Source organism: Muscardinus avellanarius, assembly GCF_963383645.1.
Source record: "Muscardinus avellanarius genome assembly, chromosome: 13".
NCBI classification, from domain to species: Eukaryota; Metazoa; Chordata; class Mammalia; order Rodentia; family Gliridae; genus Muscardinus; species Muscardinus avellanarius.
Genome location: NC_137799.1, coordinates 25,256,181 through 25,273,212, shown reverse-complemented (window position 1 = coordinate 25,273,212; position 17,032 = coordinate 25,256,181). Strand labels below are relative to the sequence as shown.

Sequence of the window (17,032 nt, the reverse complement as noted above, 5' to 3'; positions counted from 1 at the left end):
TGACTCTGAGAATACGCGGTAGGTAAGAAGAGAGATGGTGATATGCAGGGGGAAAATCAGAGAGGTGAGGATATCTAGAAGCTATGTAGGTATCAAAGAGGAGGTGCCTTGAGTAACTTTCTATGCCAGTGAAAGAATCAGTGGAAATTAAGTGCTGAAGATAAAAGAGAATCAAAGTCCTTGGGTACTGGATTAGTTTTGCACACCCAACCACATGATTTAAAGAAGACTTACCAATAACCTTGATATGGAAAGTGCAGCTGGCTTGGTTGCTGGACAGATCAGTTGCTGTGTATGTGATAGCCACTTCGCCAATTGGGAAAAGGTAAGGTGGGGTAAAAGCTGGATTAACATGGATTGACACCTTTTGGAGACAAATATTTTGAAAGTTAAAGTTAATGTCAATGGTGCATTTATTTTCTTTTGACTTGCATATTATAAGCAAAGTAATATTAAAATGATATACTATCTCATATAGGGAAAATGGAAAATGAGGTACAGCCTTCTGGTTTATTTTTTTCAGACTATTTACAGTTAATAAGACATACCCACAAAATGTTTCTTTTATATAAAACATTATATCTTAAAACACTTTCTGTGCTCTCAGTCTTTAGCATTTAAGATGACTTCTAAATATCTCCATAATGGTCTATAAAATACCTGATAATTTCTTTAAGAAAATTCTGTTGAAGGACATTGGTTTGGTCCCAAATTTTACTCTACCAAATAGTTCTTAAATGGATTATTTTACACAGATGATCTAAGATTACTTTATTTCCTTATTATATAGTTCTATGAACAAAATTAACCCCAAGACATTAACGTTTTACTGATAGAGAATACAAAATTTCTTTCCAATAGTAAGGTGACAATTTTCATTCTCATTGTCATGGCTATAATGTTAGCTTCAAAATTCCTTGAGCCAGGTGTGGTGGCGCACGCTTGTAATCCTAGCATTTGGGAGGCTGAGACAGGAGGATCGCTGTTTTTGGCCAGTCTCAGCTACTTGGAAAAAGATTCTAAATAGAGTAGAAAACTGTGAACTGAAGAAAGCTATGACTCTAAATAAAAAGAACCCTACCTGTGCCCGGAAAAATTAATGAAGAACAATCAACATGAAATAAATCTCAGATAATTTAACACATAGTAAAAGATTCCCACAGCCTTCAGAAAGAAATAATGTTATCTAAAAGGAGGTAATAATCACCTTACATCAGATTATCTTAGTCCTTATACACTGGTCTTGAAATATAGGATATCCTTGTATATACAAAGGCTTAGTAAATATACTGGTTATACAGATGCTTTCTCTAAAGGGTAGAATTTTCAAACACACCACACAAAAGATGAGTCATAATAAATCCCTCACAAGTGGGGAAAGTAATGCTATGAAAGAATTGCCAGCACACACCAAAACTATGTAAACGCAGGCTTAGTATGAAAATAATGTGGCTACGAAACGGATCTCAAGGGTTATAATTCTTTTAGAAGGAAATATATGTTAATATGAAAAACTAATAATTAAGCAATAATAAATTGGAATAAATATCCAACAAAATTTAAAGTGGCTGAAAACCTAACCTACTGATTTGCCCATTTTACATGGGAGAGATTCAACAGATAATCTTATTTTTTCCACAGATAATTTGGTAAATATAGGTTTATACATGCTTTAAGAACTTTATTTTAAAAGAGTATATTCCTTCTCTCTATAAATTCACAAAGTGGAAAAATGTGGAGACTAAGTGTCATAAAGAGAGGTCCTGTGATGGACAAAATCAGGAGGTTCAGACTCAAGTGAAGGAACAGGTCCTGCACCCCTGGCACTCACCACCAGCTCACATGAGTAGAAAGATCTTGTGGAAACAGAAGCATTCTCTTGAGTAGAGTGCGGGGACCTTTCCCTTCTCTTCTCCATGACTGCTTGAAATTAAGTGGCTGGGCTACAGACAACATTTCTTAGAACACTGGGAGGGATGAGGTATTTACATAAGGGATAGGGATCAGCATCCCACTTTCAGGCTAGCGGACGCTGGGCATTAGAAACCCACAGGTTCACCCCAATGTGGTGTGTGCTGGGTGAGACTGACACCTGGCCCTTAGAATTTAGGTGCATGTGTGGATATAGATAGGTATCTTCTCCTCTCCTGGTGACTACTGAAGACAGGAGGCTTGATCAAACAATATGGGCAACATAGGAGGATGCCCTGACCGTGATTTAGCCTGGGGGAAGAATGCCCTCACCACAAGTTAGCCTGCACTTTCATTTCTTGGCATGGTGAAGAAGTAGGCTAAGAAGAAAGAGAGCAGTATATAACTTTCTCTGCCTATACTCCATTCTAGAGGTCTTAAGAGATGGTAGGATGCATCACAAGACCTGGAACTGAGGGTGGAGGCCGAAGAGGTCCTGCCAGAGTGCATTTCCATGTCGGCATGCTGTATGGGGGAGGGGTAAAGATCTATAGATGGACTGGATGAGAAAGCCAGTGTTTGCATACGTGCTTCTTGGAGTGCATCAGCAAAATAGAGAGGATGGCACAGCATTCACTAAAGGAAAGACTTTAATGATTTCTTCCAAAATAATCCTTTCCTGTATCAGTTTCCTGTTGTCGTAACAAATTCCTGTAAATTTGGCAGCTTCAAATAACACAGATTTATTATTATAGTCCCACAGGTCAGAGAGATGGATGGTTTTACAGGCTTAAAATCAAGACGTAGGCTTAGTGATTGACTTTGATATGTTTGTTTAAGTACATCATGTGCTTTAGAGAATTTCCCTCTTCCCTTCTCCCATCCCCTCAGTTAGGTTGCCTTATTTGTGGAGGGAGGGGGAATGTGGCGGGAATTGGGTAAGGGCTAACTGGTTGATGTGTGTATGATGTCTCCACCGTTGTTTATCCCATTAAGATGTATGACTACAATGTACCAATAAAAAATAAAAAAAAATGTTAGTAGACCTGAATCTGTCTCCCTGCCTTTTCTAGCTTCTAGAGGCTGCCCAAATGGCACCTTTCCCGGGCTTCTAAACCCCCTTCTCTCTAATCCTTCTTCTATCACAGCATCTCTCTTTAACCAGAGTTGGGAAAGGCATGCCTTTTTTAAGGACTTGGGTGATTAAATTAAGTCCACCTGGATAATCTTGGCTGCTCTTCCCATCTCAAAATCTTTAATCATATCTGTGGAACCCCTTTGACCCTTAAGGAAACATTCACAGATTCTGGGGATTAGCCCAAGACTATCTTTGTGGTGACCATTACTGTGCTTACCTCACCAGCTCTGTATTTAGAGAGGCCAGAGATAGAGGAGGGGGAGGCAGAGAAGAAATAAGAGAGGGTCCCCAATGCCTTCTTTCCAAGTCGCTCAGGCCAGCGCTGGGCCACCGGAGAAAAAAGCTTTGAGGTGGATGTAAGATTCAAGTTTTTATTTAGATGGCAAGATTTTTCCTTTTAATCCCTGAAAGTGGGTTTTAGTTACAGAAAGAAACTGTTTGTATACTCCAAAGTAACCAAAGCATGTGACTGAAGAAAGATAGTTATTTTCTATTGGTGTTTGTCCCAGTTTGGATTGCTTAAAGTGAGTTACACAACTGTAGTTGTGATCACATCGCACATGTAATTTAACATCCTGCTTTTCCACCAAGAAGTTTCTCGTTCTGAAAATTGTCTTAGGGAATAATCAGAGATAAAGGCTCAGTACAGGGATGTTTATGGAAATATCATTAGTTCTTCTCTTCCTTTCTTTTCTAACTCTGTTTTAATTTCATGTTCCCTGGTCCACTATTATAACTTCTTTTTTTTTTTTTGCCAATAGTTTAAGCTGTCTTGCCTCTGTCTTTTCCCCCCAATATGCGAGGGAAACCCAACTATCTACAATTTTCATGTCTGTACCAAGAAGTCAGATCCCTTCTGCAGGAACTCAAACAATATTGCAGATTAATCTCTTTATAAAAATATGGTCACCAAACTCAAAAAGGCCCCCAACACTCTCCATTAATGGTATTGTATTTTTATTTCTTTTCTCTCCTCCTCAGAATGACTTTTCCCTTTCCTCCAACTTCAAAACTCTCTCACGCTGGTTAATTTTCCCAAGTATGCTTTGGTTCTGACCATTCTTTTGACCAGGAGCCGCACACAATGGACTGTCTCCTCTTTTCCCTGTATATTCAACTTCTCCACCTCGAGTGGTTATTTCTACTTCTCTTTCCATGTCTACTGCTTTATGCACATTCAAGTTCTTCTCTATTGTAGTAGACCGAATAATGTTTCCCCCAAAGATGTTCATGTCCCAATCCTTGGACCCTATGAATGTCTTTTCCTCCTTGGCACAAAGCAGGAATGACTAAAATAAGATTTATAAAACGGAGAAAGATTGTCCTGAGTCATTCCCGTTTTCTAGCTGTAATCACAAAATCCTTACAAGAGGGAGGCAGGAGGACCAGAGAGAGGAAGAAAATAGATGTGGTGATGAAAGCAGAGGTCAGAGCTGTGCATCCATGACCCAAGGACTGTGGAGGCTTCTAGAAGCTACAAAAGGCAAGGAACAGATTCTCCCTCAGAACCTTCAAAAGGATGGAGCGCAGGACTTCAGAATCTCTCCCCCGGTGCCCAGACGTGCTGCCAAAGCACAGGGTCCATGTTCTTCTTTCCTTCTGGAAACTAAAGTTAAGGGGATTTCATGAGTCTATCGTCTCTCATTCCACAAAACCAGATTGGTTTAAGGGGGTTCTCAGCATCTTCTATCAATGTCTCTCATTTTTACTTTTCCTTCATGATTTCTTTCAGGACTGAGGGTCAATGGTCTTGAATGCCTGTTCTCCTGTCTCAGAATTCTCTTGATCTCTCGTGGTTTTGATTTGAAAATGGTTTTAATCATTCAATTCATTCACTGGAATATTTTATTTATTACTTTCCCACAGTCTTAGAGAAAAAATAAATCATCAATGAAGATATCCCTCAACCTCTTGTCACCACCCTTCTTTTTTTTTTTTTTCCCTACAATGACTATGGAAGTCACTGGCTTCCTTGAGTTTAGCTTGGATCCTTCCCCTGTCCCTTGGACTCCCCCTCCTCTGCCTTCTTAAAGAACTCATATGATTACTTCTCTCCTCCTTTTTCACCTTCTTCCTCTCCATTATATCCATCTGTCATTGATTAAACATGCTTACATCTTATTTATATTAGAAACAAAATCAATCCCCCAACTCTATAGAATTATCATCTTTTTTTTCTTCATAGTCAACTTTTTTTTTCTTTTTGAAGAAAATACTGCATTCTGTAACCAACTATGATCTGTGTTATACATGCTCTATTTGTTAAAACAGATCTCATAAAGGTCACTATTAAGTTCTTGGATTCCAAATCTAATTTATATATTTCAGTCCTATGTAACTCAGTTTTAATCTAATATGTGACATAGTTGTATAACTTATTTGGTACAAAATGTTCCATTTTCTTAGCTTTATTATGTAACTTTTCTAGTCTATTCCTTCCCTGATGCCTTGATTAAAATTAGTTTAAAGTGTTCATTTCTAGCCGGGCATGTTGGCACACGCTTGTAATCCCCGCGCTTGGGAGGCTGAGACAGGAGGATCACACGAGTTCGAAGCCAGCCTCAGCTACTTAGTGAGGCTTTCAGCAACTTAGTGAGACCCTGTTTCCAAATAAAATATAAAAAAGTTCTGGGAGTATAGCCTGGAGGTAGAAAGCCTCTAGGTTCCACCCCCAGTACCACAAAAAATAAATAAATAAATAAATAAATAAATAAATCGCCCATTTCTCAGGTGTTGATCTTCATCCTTTAATCTGCATATCCATCCTGGGCACTTTCATCTAATCCAGAGCCTCGGATGCAGTAGAGGATGACAATGTGCATCCAGATGCTTATGGCACGCTTCTTACTATTGAGCTTCCTCTATGTGACTCTGAGTGGGTGGGGGCCTTTTCCTTCACCTGATTTCTGTGTTTATGAATATGAGACAGAAGAGAGATGTGTCATAGATTTTCAGACAACTGTGTTATTTTCTGTGATCATGTATAGTACATGGAAGTCAGAAACCAAAGCATGCACTCCCTACTTCAGATGTCTTGCCTACCATATCTACTCCTACCATGTATGCAGAGATTTTTGAAAATGCCTACACATGCTGAGACTACATGTTCAGAGCACATCTCCACATTCTTTCAGCAATGCACTGTAGTAGAAGTTGAAATATTTCCATAGGATGACAAAAATTACTAGGTTTGAGAAATGGGGTTTGGGGAATGGATATTATTTGGAATGCATGAGTTATATGTAAAGAATGAATGCAAAAAATAGGTTCTAATTGGGGGAAGGAGGACTCTAAATAGTTCGGTACTTGATTTGGTTGCAACAGGGATAGCCTGGTTTTTAAGTGGGTGCAGCTTTTGACACCCTAAGAGCAGGCAGTGAAAGTGAAGAAACATATGCGGCTTCCTGTCTGATGATCTGGGCTGGACTTTTTCAGAGACCAGCAGCTATGTGACCCTTGCATCAATGGACAAATAGGTGCTACATTCAGTGTGAGTTCTCCTCGAATCCTGAAATATGTTCCTGTGCTCTTGTCAGTGTTTGACAGTGATGGTGCTGATGAGAATGATGTATGTTTTCATGGGCTTTTTTTTTTTTTTATTGGTGCACTGTATTCATACATCATAGTAGGATACATACTTTTGTAGACATACATGCACACTTTTCCCAGTCAGCCCCCACCCAATCCCCACCCCATTCTCTCCCCATCCCTCCCTCCCATGCTTGGCTTAGTAGTTGACATCTAGTATTATGGCAATTTATCTAAAATTAAAAATGATAATCTCACATAACAGTTTCATTTGTCTGATACCAAGCTTTTGATGACACTAAGATAACATTTCAATATTTCTTTTTGCTTTCTTTCTTACCAGAGAATATTTTTTTTCTATTTTTTAGGTGAAACTATCATATATTTATATATTTATTTTTCAGAAAAAAAATCTATCCTAATATGGAATATGGAGTCTAGGTACCCAAAACGATCTTGAAAAAGAACAAAGCTAGAAGATATATATTTTCTGATTTCAAACCATATAAAGCTACAATAATTGAAACAGTGTAGTACTATTCTAAAGGCAGATATATAAACCATTGGAGTTAAATAAAAGCCTAGAGCTAAATTCTTCCCTATATTGTCAAGTTATTTTTGACAAGGTTTCCACGAACATTTGGTGGTGGAAATGATAATCTTTTAACTAAATATTGTTAAAAAATAATAATTACATGGAAAAGAATAAAATTGGACCCTTACCTAATCCCATATACAAATATTAACTCAAAATAGATAATAGACCTAAATACAAATCTTAAGACTATAAACTTTTAGGAGAAAATCTGGGTCATAAAACCTCACAACATTGAAATTGGCAGTGATTTCTTGGTTATGATTTCAATGACACAGGCAACAGAGGAGTATACAGACTCCCTAAAAAATAAAAAAATAAAAAATTGTATATCCAAAGACAATGTAAACAGAGTTAACAGTTACTAATAGAATGGGATAAAATATTTCCAATTGCTATATCTGAAGGTATATTAATATTCCAACTAGAAATCCTAAAAATTAACAACAATAAAGGCAAACAATACCATTTAGAGATAGGTAAAAGACTAACATAAATAATGAATCTCCACAGATAACCAATCTTAATTGTCTGTTGGATGGAAACTCTTGTTTCTCTGGTTCTAGTGTGTGTTACCTATTTCTTCTTTGTAGTTAATCTCTTTGAGTATTTTCTCTAGTGCTGGTTTTGAAGACATAAATTCCTTCAGTTTCTGTTTGTCATGGAAGCTTCTTATTTCTCCATCTAATTTGATAGAAAGTTTTGCTGGGTAGAAAATTTTGGGCTGGAAGTTGTTTTCTTTCAGAGTTTGGAATATGTTACTCCAAGCCCTTCTGGCTCTCATGACTTGGTTTGGGAAGTCTGGAGTGATTCTAATTGGTTTGCCTCTGAATGTCACTTGGCCCTTTGCTTTTGTTGCCTTTAAGATTCTCTGCTTGGCTTCCACATTGGTCATTTTGACAATTATGTGGCGTGGGGATCCTCTTCTCTGATCCTGTCTAAAGGGAGTTCTATACGTTGCCTGGACCTTTGTATCAACCTCTTGCTCTATGTTTGGAAAATTTTCTGCTATTACTTCCTTGAAGAGATTGTTGATCCCTTTGGTTTCACTTTCTTTTCCCTCCTCTATTCCAATTATTCTTAGGTTAGCTCTCTTAAAATGGGCCAATATTTCTTCAATATCAGATTCTTGCTGTCGGATATTTTTTCCTAGATTAGAAACTATGAGTTCATTTTTGGATTGCTCATCTTCTAAGAGCGAGATTCTGTTCTCCATGTGTTCTAATTGGTTGTTTGTGCTTTGAATTGAGGCCTTTACTTCATTAATTGCATCCTTTGTCTCTTTTTGGCTCTCTCTGAGTTCTTTTCGAAGCACCTCTATTATTTCTACAGTTATTTTCCTGATTTGATCTTCTAGAAATCTCTGATTTTCAGTTTTATCGGGTTCTGATGTTGTGGGATTGTGGGCATTCATTGCTCCAGTATTATTCCTCTTTCCCATGACTTCCGATGTTTGTGCCTTCTCTGGGTTCTTCCCTTGGGTCACTATGACTTCCCTTAAGGTGTTCTGGATCTCGAGTCAGTAGTATCTCGGACCCCACTACTCCTTTACTGGGTTTTATCTCAGAGTCTCCGACCCAGAGAGTCGATAGAGGCTGCTTTAGACTGTGGGGGGTGCCAGGTTGCACGTTTTCCTATGGTGTGATATCTCTGCCACCGCCCCTCCCCCACTGGGTCAAGTCCCAGGGAGTACAGTACTGGGATTTCTCCTCTGTGGCCCGCAATTTGACTCACTGTTCTTGAGTACGCAGATGTGGCTGTACTGGCCTCGCTGAATTTGCTGCTGCTGCCGCTGGTGGCAATATGGCGCCGCTGCTACGCCCTCGGCTATGGGGCTGGCGTTTTTCTTCTTGATTTTGATTTCTACTCTGAATCCCTTCAGCGTGTGCTGAGCTCGGCCACTGGGAGCTTTAGATGCTCTCTGCGCGGAGAAATCCCCGCCTGGCTGTTCCGCAGTGGCTCACCTTGGCTTGCTGTAGCTGTCCGGTGAACTCCCTGCTGCCGCCGGCAGTATGGCGCTGCTGCCGCGTCTGCCGCGTCCTCGGGCGCGAGGCCGGTGTATCTCCTCTGTGGCTCTGTTCTCAGTCCGCTTTCTCTCTGGAGCCTGGTGATTTTTTGTTTCACTGGTGATGGTGTTTTCTGGCTATGAAAGGTGCTGATTTTGTGGTAATGGAGATTTGTTGTTAGCGGGGCTCTTAAGCCCCGCTTTTCTCGGTCGCCATCTTCCCGGAAGTCCCTCATGGGCTTTTAAAAATGAAAAATGAAGCCTGGCGTGGTGATGCATGCTTGTAATCCCTTCATTTGGGAGGCTGAGACAGAAGGATCACGGTTCCCAGACAGCCTCAGCTACTTAGTGAGGCCCTTTGTAACCCAGAATTTCCCTGGGTTCCATCCCCAGTACCACAATAAATAAATAAATAAATAAATAAATAAATAAATAAATAAAGAAGATGGAGATATCACATATGAGGTGTAGTTCAATACACATACCACTACAGCACATTTAGCTCTAGGAGTCACATTTGTACTTTTAAAAATACTTAAAAGCTGCCTTGATTGTAAGTATGTCAAACACAATTATCAGAACAATTTTTTTCTTTTCTGTTTTTCTTGTCTGTGTCTTACATCCAAAACTGCTGGTATATCCTGGCTGGCACGACTTTCACAGTTGTGAAAACAACATACTACTTAAGAAAATTTTTATGTATGTGAATATTAACAGTGTAGTTATAAGAGGAAGTTAAAGTTCCATTTTCTAATGGATGACTATGTCAAGATATTATGCATGGAATATTAAAATACTGTATTCTGAATAATGCTGGATTTGGAAAAGCTTAGTAGGAAATATTAATGCTATCTTTTTCAGATTAACCAATATGGGATCTTTTGGGGTTCATATTTTAAATGTATATATATAACAAAATTAGGATTGATCCTATGTCTTTCTCTTTTCTGGAAGAGTTTCAAAGACTAATAAGGGGCAGAAAATACTTTAGCCAAGCCGTGAAACATAAATACAATAAATCAAGCCGGGCATGGTGGTGGCGCACGCTTGTAATCCCAGCATTCGGGAGGCTGAGACTGGAGGATCACGGTTCACGGACAGCATCAACTACTTAGTGAGGCCCTCCACAACTCAGTGAGACCCTGTTTCAAAAATAAAGAATAAAAAATAGGGCAGGGGGTGTAGCTCAGAGGTCAAATGCCCCTGGGTTTCATCCCCAACCCCCCCCACACACACAAAAAAAAAAAAACAATAAATCCATAGAATGAAAAGTTTCCATCTTATATGGCATATTATTATAAAAAGAAAAATTTCTATTTTAGAGATTTTAATCTGAGGTTTTTATTTAACAATTCAGGGCTAACCATTTTTCTATCAGATGAAGCATTTAACACTGAGGAGAGTACTGTATTTTCATCATTAAACTATAGCAAACTTTTAATATCACACATATTTGCAGAATATTTAGAATCCGTTTGAAAATAATTCAAATATTTATGTAAATCTTACCTTTTCACCAGAGTTGTCTTTGGCAGTTGGGATTTGCCAGGTAACATTAGCAGAGTTTTGCTGTTCCTGGGTATTAGCCTCTATGTCCTTGGGACAGGTGATTTGAGGAGGCTCCACATCTGATCCAGAAAACATACAAATTAGTTAATACTCTGGTACATACTTCTAAGTCATCTAAGAAAGAGGTAATTATCCAGTTCTGTGAGTATTTTGAGACTCATTTGCACATTCTAACTTAAATATGCAACTTCTTTCCCAATACTTTATCTCAGCGTAGTGTCGGAGGCCCTTCTGGTGTCTGCTGAGCCCTGAGCCTCACTTCTTAAAGTTCCCCCACTGCAACTCTCCTTCCACATGAAATTGGCCAGGCCCACAAGAACTGCACAGTCTTCCTTTCCCTTGGGCCGTTGTCTATGTTCTTTGGTTTGCCTGAATTAATGCCTGCGTCCCCTTTTACCTGGAAACTACTGCTCATCTTTTCCTTCTCAGCTGAGATGAAAGTTCCCCAGAAAGCTCTCTCTGACTCCTCAGCCCATCTGAGGCACTCCCTCTCCAAGTTCTCACAGCCCTCTGCAGGAGCCATAGCCTCAACAGGCCATTTTGAAATGGACTTTTCTTCCTCAACAGAATTTAAGTTCTTTGAAGATCAGAATCTCTCTTAGTCCACTGTCTTATATAATGCCTGACATATGATAGGAGCTTAGTAAATGGGTTTTGAATGAAACAAATAAACAGAAAGAAGTGAATGTTGACTGTGGCAGAAAGAAACTACATTTGAAAATGAGGCTCTGAAGCAGAATTAGCGGTCCTAGAACTGCTAATTAGTAATCCTACTGTAATTAATTAATAGTCCTACTGTCAAAACAATGAATGAAAGTCAATGATACTTTTTGCAGTATGAAACTTGGCTCTACAAATACTGAATTAAGCTTTCTAACACCCTACAGAACCACATAAGCTAAAGTAGAGCTAGGCTCTTATTATATGATATAATGCATTCTTTATTCTAGCTTATGTTAAGTATTCTGTAATTTGCAGCTGGATAGATCTAAATTGATTTAACTGCATCTCATACCATATTTCTTTAAAATTTTTTCTTTATAATATTTTCTTCTCAGAGGTTTTTTTTTTTTCTTTCTTTTTTTTTTTTTGGTGGTACTGGGATTGAACCCAAGGTCCTTCTACCTCCAAGCTACACTTCCAGACCTATTTTATATTTCCTTTGGAAACAGGGTCTCTTAAGCCAGCTGAGGCTGGCTTCAAACCTGTGTGATCCCCCTGTCTCAGCCTCCCAAGCGCAGGGATTACAAGCGTGCGCCACCACGCCCGGTATTCTCAGAGGTTATTATAACTGGTCAGTTTCCTGCCTTACCCACCACAAAGATGCATAGTAACATTTCAAATCTGATAATCTAAAATAAAGTATTTAATTAAAATTTTCATTCATACTTAAGTAGTAGTTTGGGTTTAGAATTTAAAGTTTATATTATTTTTTTTTCTCTGTGTCCTGGAAACATTGCAACATTTTCTTCTGGTACTTGGAATTATAAATAAGAAGTGTAATGTGAATCTGATTCTTGTAGTTTTAGGCACAATTACTCTTTCTCTCTCAAAATTTAAGATTTTCTCATTAATTTCATACCTCAAAAATTTCACCAGGAGTAGTAAAAGTGTGTGAGCTCAATACTCAAGGGCCCTTTTGGGGCTGAAGGTTTAAATTTTCCTGTAACTCAGAGAAACTTTCTCAGGATCATTTTCTCCTTCATCCCTTTTCCTCTTTGCTTTTGGTACTTCTTATTAAGTAACCGTGGACTTTCTCCTCCGCTCATTGCTTTATCCTAACTTCTTGGTTTGATAAATTAGGCTATTCAGATTCCTTATTTACTACTCCATTGGTAGGGAATTCTTAGTTTGGTCCTTTGGATCATTAATATTGTTTTCAACAACATTCATTTTATTTTTATTTTTTTGTTCTTGTCCTTCTCTTAGAAATATTTATTTTTTTGGCTCTAAAAACTCCTTCTTGTTTTTTGTTATTATTATTTTTTTGTACTGGAGATTGAACCCAGGGGTATTTTAACTCTAGACTATACCCCAGCCCTATTTTTTATTATTTATTTTTGAAACAGGGTTTCACTAAGTTGCAGAGGTCCTCACTAAGTAGCTGAGGCTGGCCACAAACCTGTGAGCCTCCTGTCTCAGCCTTCCAAGTACTGGAATTACAAGCATGTGCACCTGGCTCTCTTTCTTGTTTTTAATACCTCCTTTTTCACAGTAGTCTGTTCTTGTTGCAGGGAAATTGATAATGTCCTCTTGTGAATGGGAATGCGACATAGGTTTCAAAAATATCAATAGCTTTTGTTTTCATCAGTTCTACTTCATCTGCTTTATGTGGCCCAGAAATTCTTCAAAGATTTTCTTCCATTTCCTAAAGGAAAACTTACTTGATTTCCAGCACTAATATGATCTTTATTGTCCCATTTATTGTCATTGCCTGGCATTTTGTGATTAGATGTGTGTGTGTGTGTGTGTGTGTGTGTGTGTGTGTGTGTGTTACTGGGGATTGAAACCTGGGGCATTCTACCACTGAGCTACACTCCTAGCCTTATTTTTTTATTCTTTATTTTAAAACAGGGTCTCATTAAGTTGTGGAGGGCCTCACTAAGTAGCTGAGGCTGGCCGTGAACCTGCGATCCTCCTGTCTCAGTCTCCCAAGTACTGGGATTACAAGTGACTACCACCATGCCTGGCTCTGTGATTAGATTTTGAAATACACCATTTTAAACCAAATATTCTCACAGCAACATACTGGCATAACACTTACCATTTTACCATAGGCTGGCAGCGAAATTTCCAAAGAGGAACAGTAGCACATAGTATTCATATGCCATTACTAGGGGTTTTGGTTTTAACCAGACGCATGTAGAGACCTACCTTTACATGCAGCTGTCTGAACTTTGGCACTCCATTTTCCAGAGGTGGCACATCTCACTTCTCTGACTCCAGATAAAACGAATCCTTGATGGCAACTTAGTTGACATATCGTCCCAGGTCTGGCTGGCTGCCTGCCGCAGTTGGGAGGAGAGATGATGACACCTTTGGGCTTCTGAAAGGTGGAGCAATGGCGTTCTGTTGTAAGGAAATGAGAGTTTATTACTTAGAGTCCCACAAACTAGAAATGCCACAGTTTTTATCCAAGGGAATTACAATTGTGCTGTCTTGAGATTGCTATAAATCATCAAGTAATTTTACATGATTCTGAATATATGATGTATTGTGAATAATGCCAAACTCTCCCTCTTTAGTTACCTCTTGGTATTTTGCCAACATAGAAAACCCTTGAACGCTGTCTGGTGTTTTAATCAGTGCTGTTCGTGACTGTCATCATCTGGTTGGAGCATCTTCATTTGCTTTGCAGGGTATGCTTTAGTAGATTTGAAGTGTAAGATAGTAAACTGGATCTCATCTTCCACGGATTAAGTGATACATCCAGCAATCAATTTCTATTTTATGAGCTTTTTGGTGCTATCTTTAAGTGAGCTCACAGTGAGAAAATTTTTGACACCTTCCCTAAAATCACTGCTCTGCTTAGACCTTGACCCTTAATGGTGTCTGCAGCAAAAAATGAAGAACATCAGATAAATTAGGTGGAATGCAGACAGAATGGGAAAGGCTAGGACTCAATACAGGATGTGTGTGCAAGTGTGCCTGTGCATGCATATTTATTTATTTATTTATTTATTTATTAGCACTGGGGACTGAACCCAGAAGCATTTTTACCTCTGAACTGAACCTGCAGCTCAATTTATTTCTGATTTAGAAACAGGTCTCCCTAGTTGCAGAGGGCCTTGCTAAGCTGTCAAGGCTGACTTCAAATCTGCGATCCTCCTGTCTTGGCCTCCCAAGTACTGAGATTACAAGCGTGTGCCACCACTGCATGCATGCATTTATTTATTGTAGTAGAGATTTTACTGAGTTTACTGATGGCTCCCATCTTCAGTTGTATTTTCCATGTAATAACAGCTAACATTTATTCAGTACCTATTACATGCAGGCATTATCCTCCGTTCTTTACATGTAGTAATTTATTTCTATAGTAAGGAATCTTGTTATTCCCATTTACAGATTAAGAGAATTGAGCCTGCTTTCGAGAACAGTAGCAGCTTTCTTGAGTCCCCAGCAGGGGAGGGGTAGAAACCTTGCACCCTATCTTGTTGCTTCCTGAATTGATTTCTTTCAAAACTTTATGGCAACAAAAGCCATTTTTCCTAAGAAATACATTTATCTCTACTTGTTCACAGCGTGAGCCACATGTCTGCCCAGACTTCCTGGTCTGTTTTGATCAGGAGGAAAATGAGAGTCAAATGTGCAATTCAAATATATAAACATGTAGAACTCAATATCCTTTCTTACTCTCATAAAGTAGGAAAATTACCCCTCAGCTCTCAAAATTGTGAAGATTTTATTTTCCTTTTTATTTTTTGTTCATGGTGCTTTGGGTGAACATGTCTTTAATTTGTATACAGTCTAACAGAATGATTCTTCTTCTTAAAATATTTCCATTGCTTTTAAACTTAATAAGACCTGAAACTGGTTGTTCATTTAAATGTATTAATTATACTTTCTTCTAGGTTTGAATGGTTGTATTTTTACTCTATACTTAAAAATCTATGAAGAATTTATATCAGTGTACAGTATGAATTAAAAGCATAAGAAGGCTGGGTGTGGTGGTGCACGCCTGCAATCCCAGCATTCAGGAGGCGGAGACTGGAGAATCGCGGTTCGAGGACAGCTTCAGCTGCTTAGTGAGGCCCTTCGCAACTCAGTGAGAGCCTGTTTCAAGAAAATAAAAATACTAAAAAATAGGATTGGAGGTGTATCCCAGAGGTAAAATACCCCTGGGTTCCATCCCTGGTATCATAAAAAAGCACAAGAATTTTTAATTTGTTTTTCACAAAGTATTAGTCAATTCTCTTATATAGCTAATTGAATAAATCTTTTTTTTTTTATCAACTGCTTTGTAATGCTTCCTTAAAATACATGAAACATGTAAGTCTCAAGGTACCACCCTTGTTTTGCATGGCAACCTTCAAACTTTTAATTTTTGCAGCCTTAGTATATATTTTAAAGCTACTTTTTCTCTACTATTCCTGCTACCTTTATTTTCAAACGTATTTTTAATGATTTTTTTTTACTGTATTCTTCTAGACAAGCTTTGGAATCACTCCGTAATTCTAGAAAGAAGGCAAAAAAGATTTTTTTAAAGTTAATCAAATGAGGTGCCATTTTATCTATGTATATATTTTATATATGAATATATACTTAGAGAATTTTTATAAAATTGTATATAAAATTGTATATAAGTATTAAAATGGTCTCTTTTACCTATCAGTAATATTTTTATGTAATGCACTTTCCACAAATTTCTTTTTAAGTTTATTCTCATATATTTTGTATTGTTCTTTTGAGTATAATTTTTACCATATCTCCATCATTTATATATAAAAAAGCATTTACTCGATATTCTTATGAGTTTAATGAACTTTCAGTTTTTTAGTATTCATTTTATTTTTTTTAGGTAGACATATATCATCCACAAATGAGAATGAATTTGAATCTCAGTATCACTAATCTCATGATTTATTCTTAGGACTAAAAGCCTATAGAAAAATAGTAAACAATATGAATGATTAATATATAAGCAGTTTTTTTCTGAACAAACTTTTCTGTTTTTCAGATTTAATAAAATTATTTGTCCTTGTCTCTTCCATAAGCAGCTTCTGGTTTAAGATGGACACTTTTATTGTGTAAGATATATTAATATATATGAGTTTCTTTAAATTTTATTGAATGTTTAAGTCATAATGAGTGCTTTTTTTGTCTTCTATCAAGCAACCATAACATTTACCCAATTTGTTATAATAAAGCAACTTTTTTGGGGGAGGTTGGGGATGGAACTCAGGGGTATTTGACTTCTGAGCTACACCCTCTGCCCTATTTTTTATTCTTTATTTTGAAACAGGGTCTCACCGAGTTGCAGAGAGCCTCACTAAGTAGCTGAGGCTGTCCGCGAACCTCAATCCTCCGGTCTCAGCCTCCCGAATGCTGGGATTACAAAGTATGTACCACCATGCCCGGCTATAAAGCAATTTATTATACTGATAGATTAGCTAATGTTATACCCTTCTTAAATTTTTAGTATAAACTCTATGCATTTTGATTCTTTTGAATGAGAATTGCTAGTATTCTTTTTATTATAGTTTTTTCTATAGTTTTCTTTTTTGTAATAGTTGTCAGGTTGGCAACAAAGTAATAATAGTTTGATATTATGAATAATATAGCTTTC

The 17,032-nt window shown here is 37.8% G+C and overlaps 1 protein-coding gene across 1 annotated transcript in view; it reads right to left on the bottom strand.

Annotated features, from left to right (window-relative positions):
* SVEP1 (sushi, von Willebrand factor type A, EGF and pentraxin domain containing 1) overlaps positions 1-17,032 on the bottom strand; it is a gene marked incomplete at both ends in the record, with an annotated part of 210,241 nt that overhangs the window by 113,047 nt on the left and 80,162 nt on the right. The window contains 3 exons of the mRNA XM_080709637.1: positions 235-364; positions 10,687-10,805; positions 13,621-13,815. Of these exons, the coding sequence (XP_080565763.1) occupies positions 235-364; positions 10,687-10,805; positions 13,621-13,815 (444 nt within the window). The remainder of the gene's footprint in view (positions 1-234; positions 365-10,686; positions 10,806-13,620; positions 13,816-17,032) is intronic.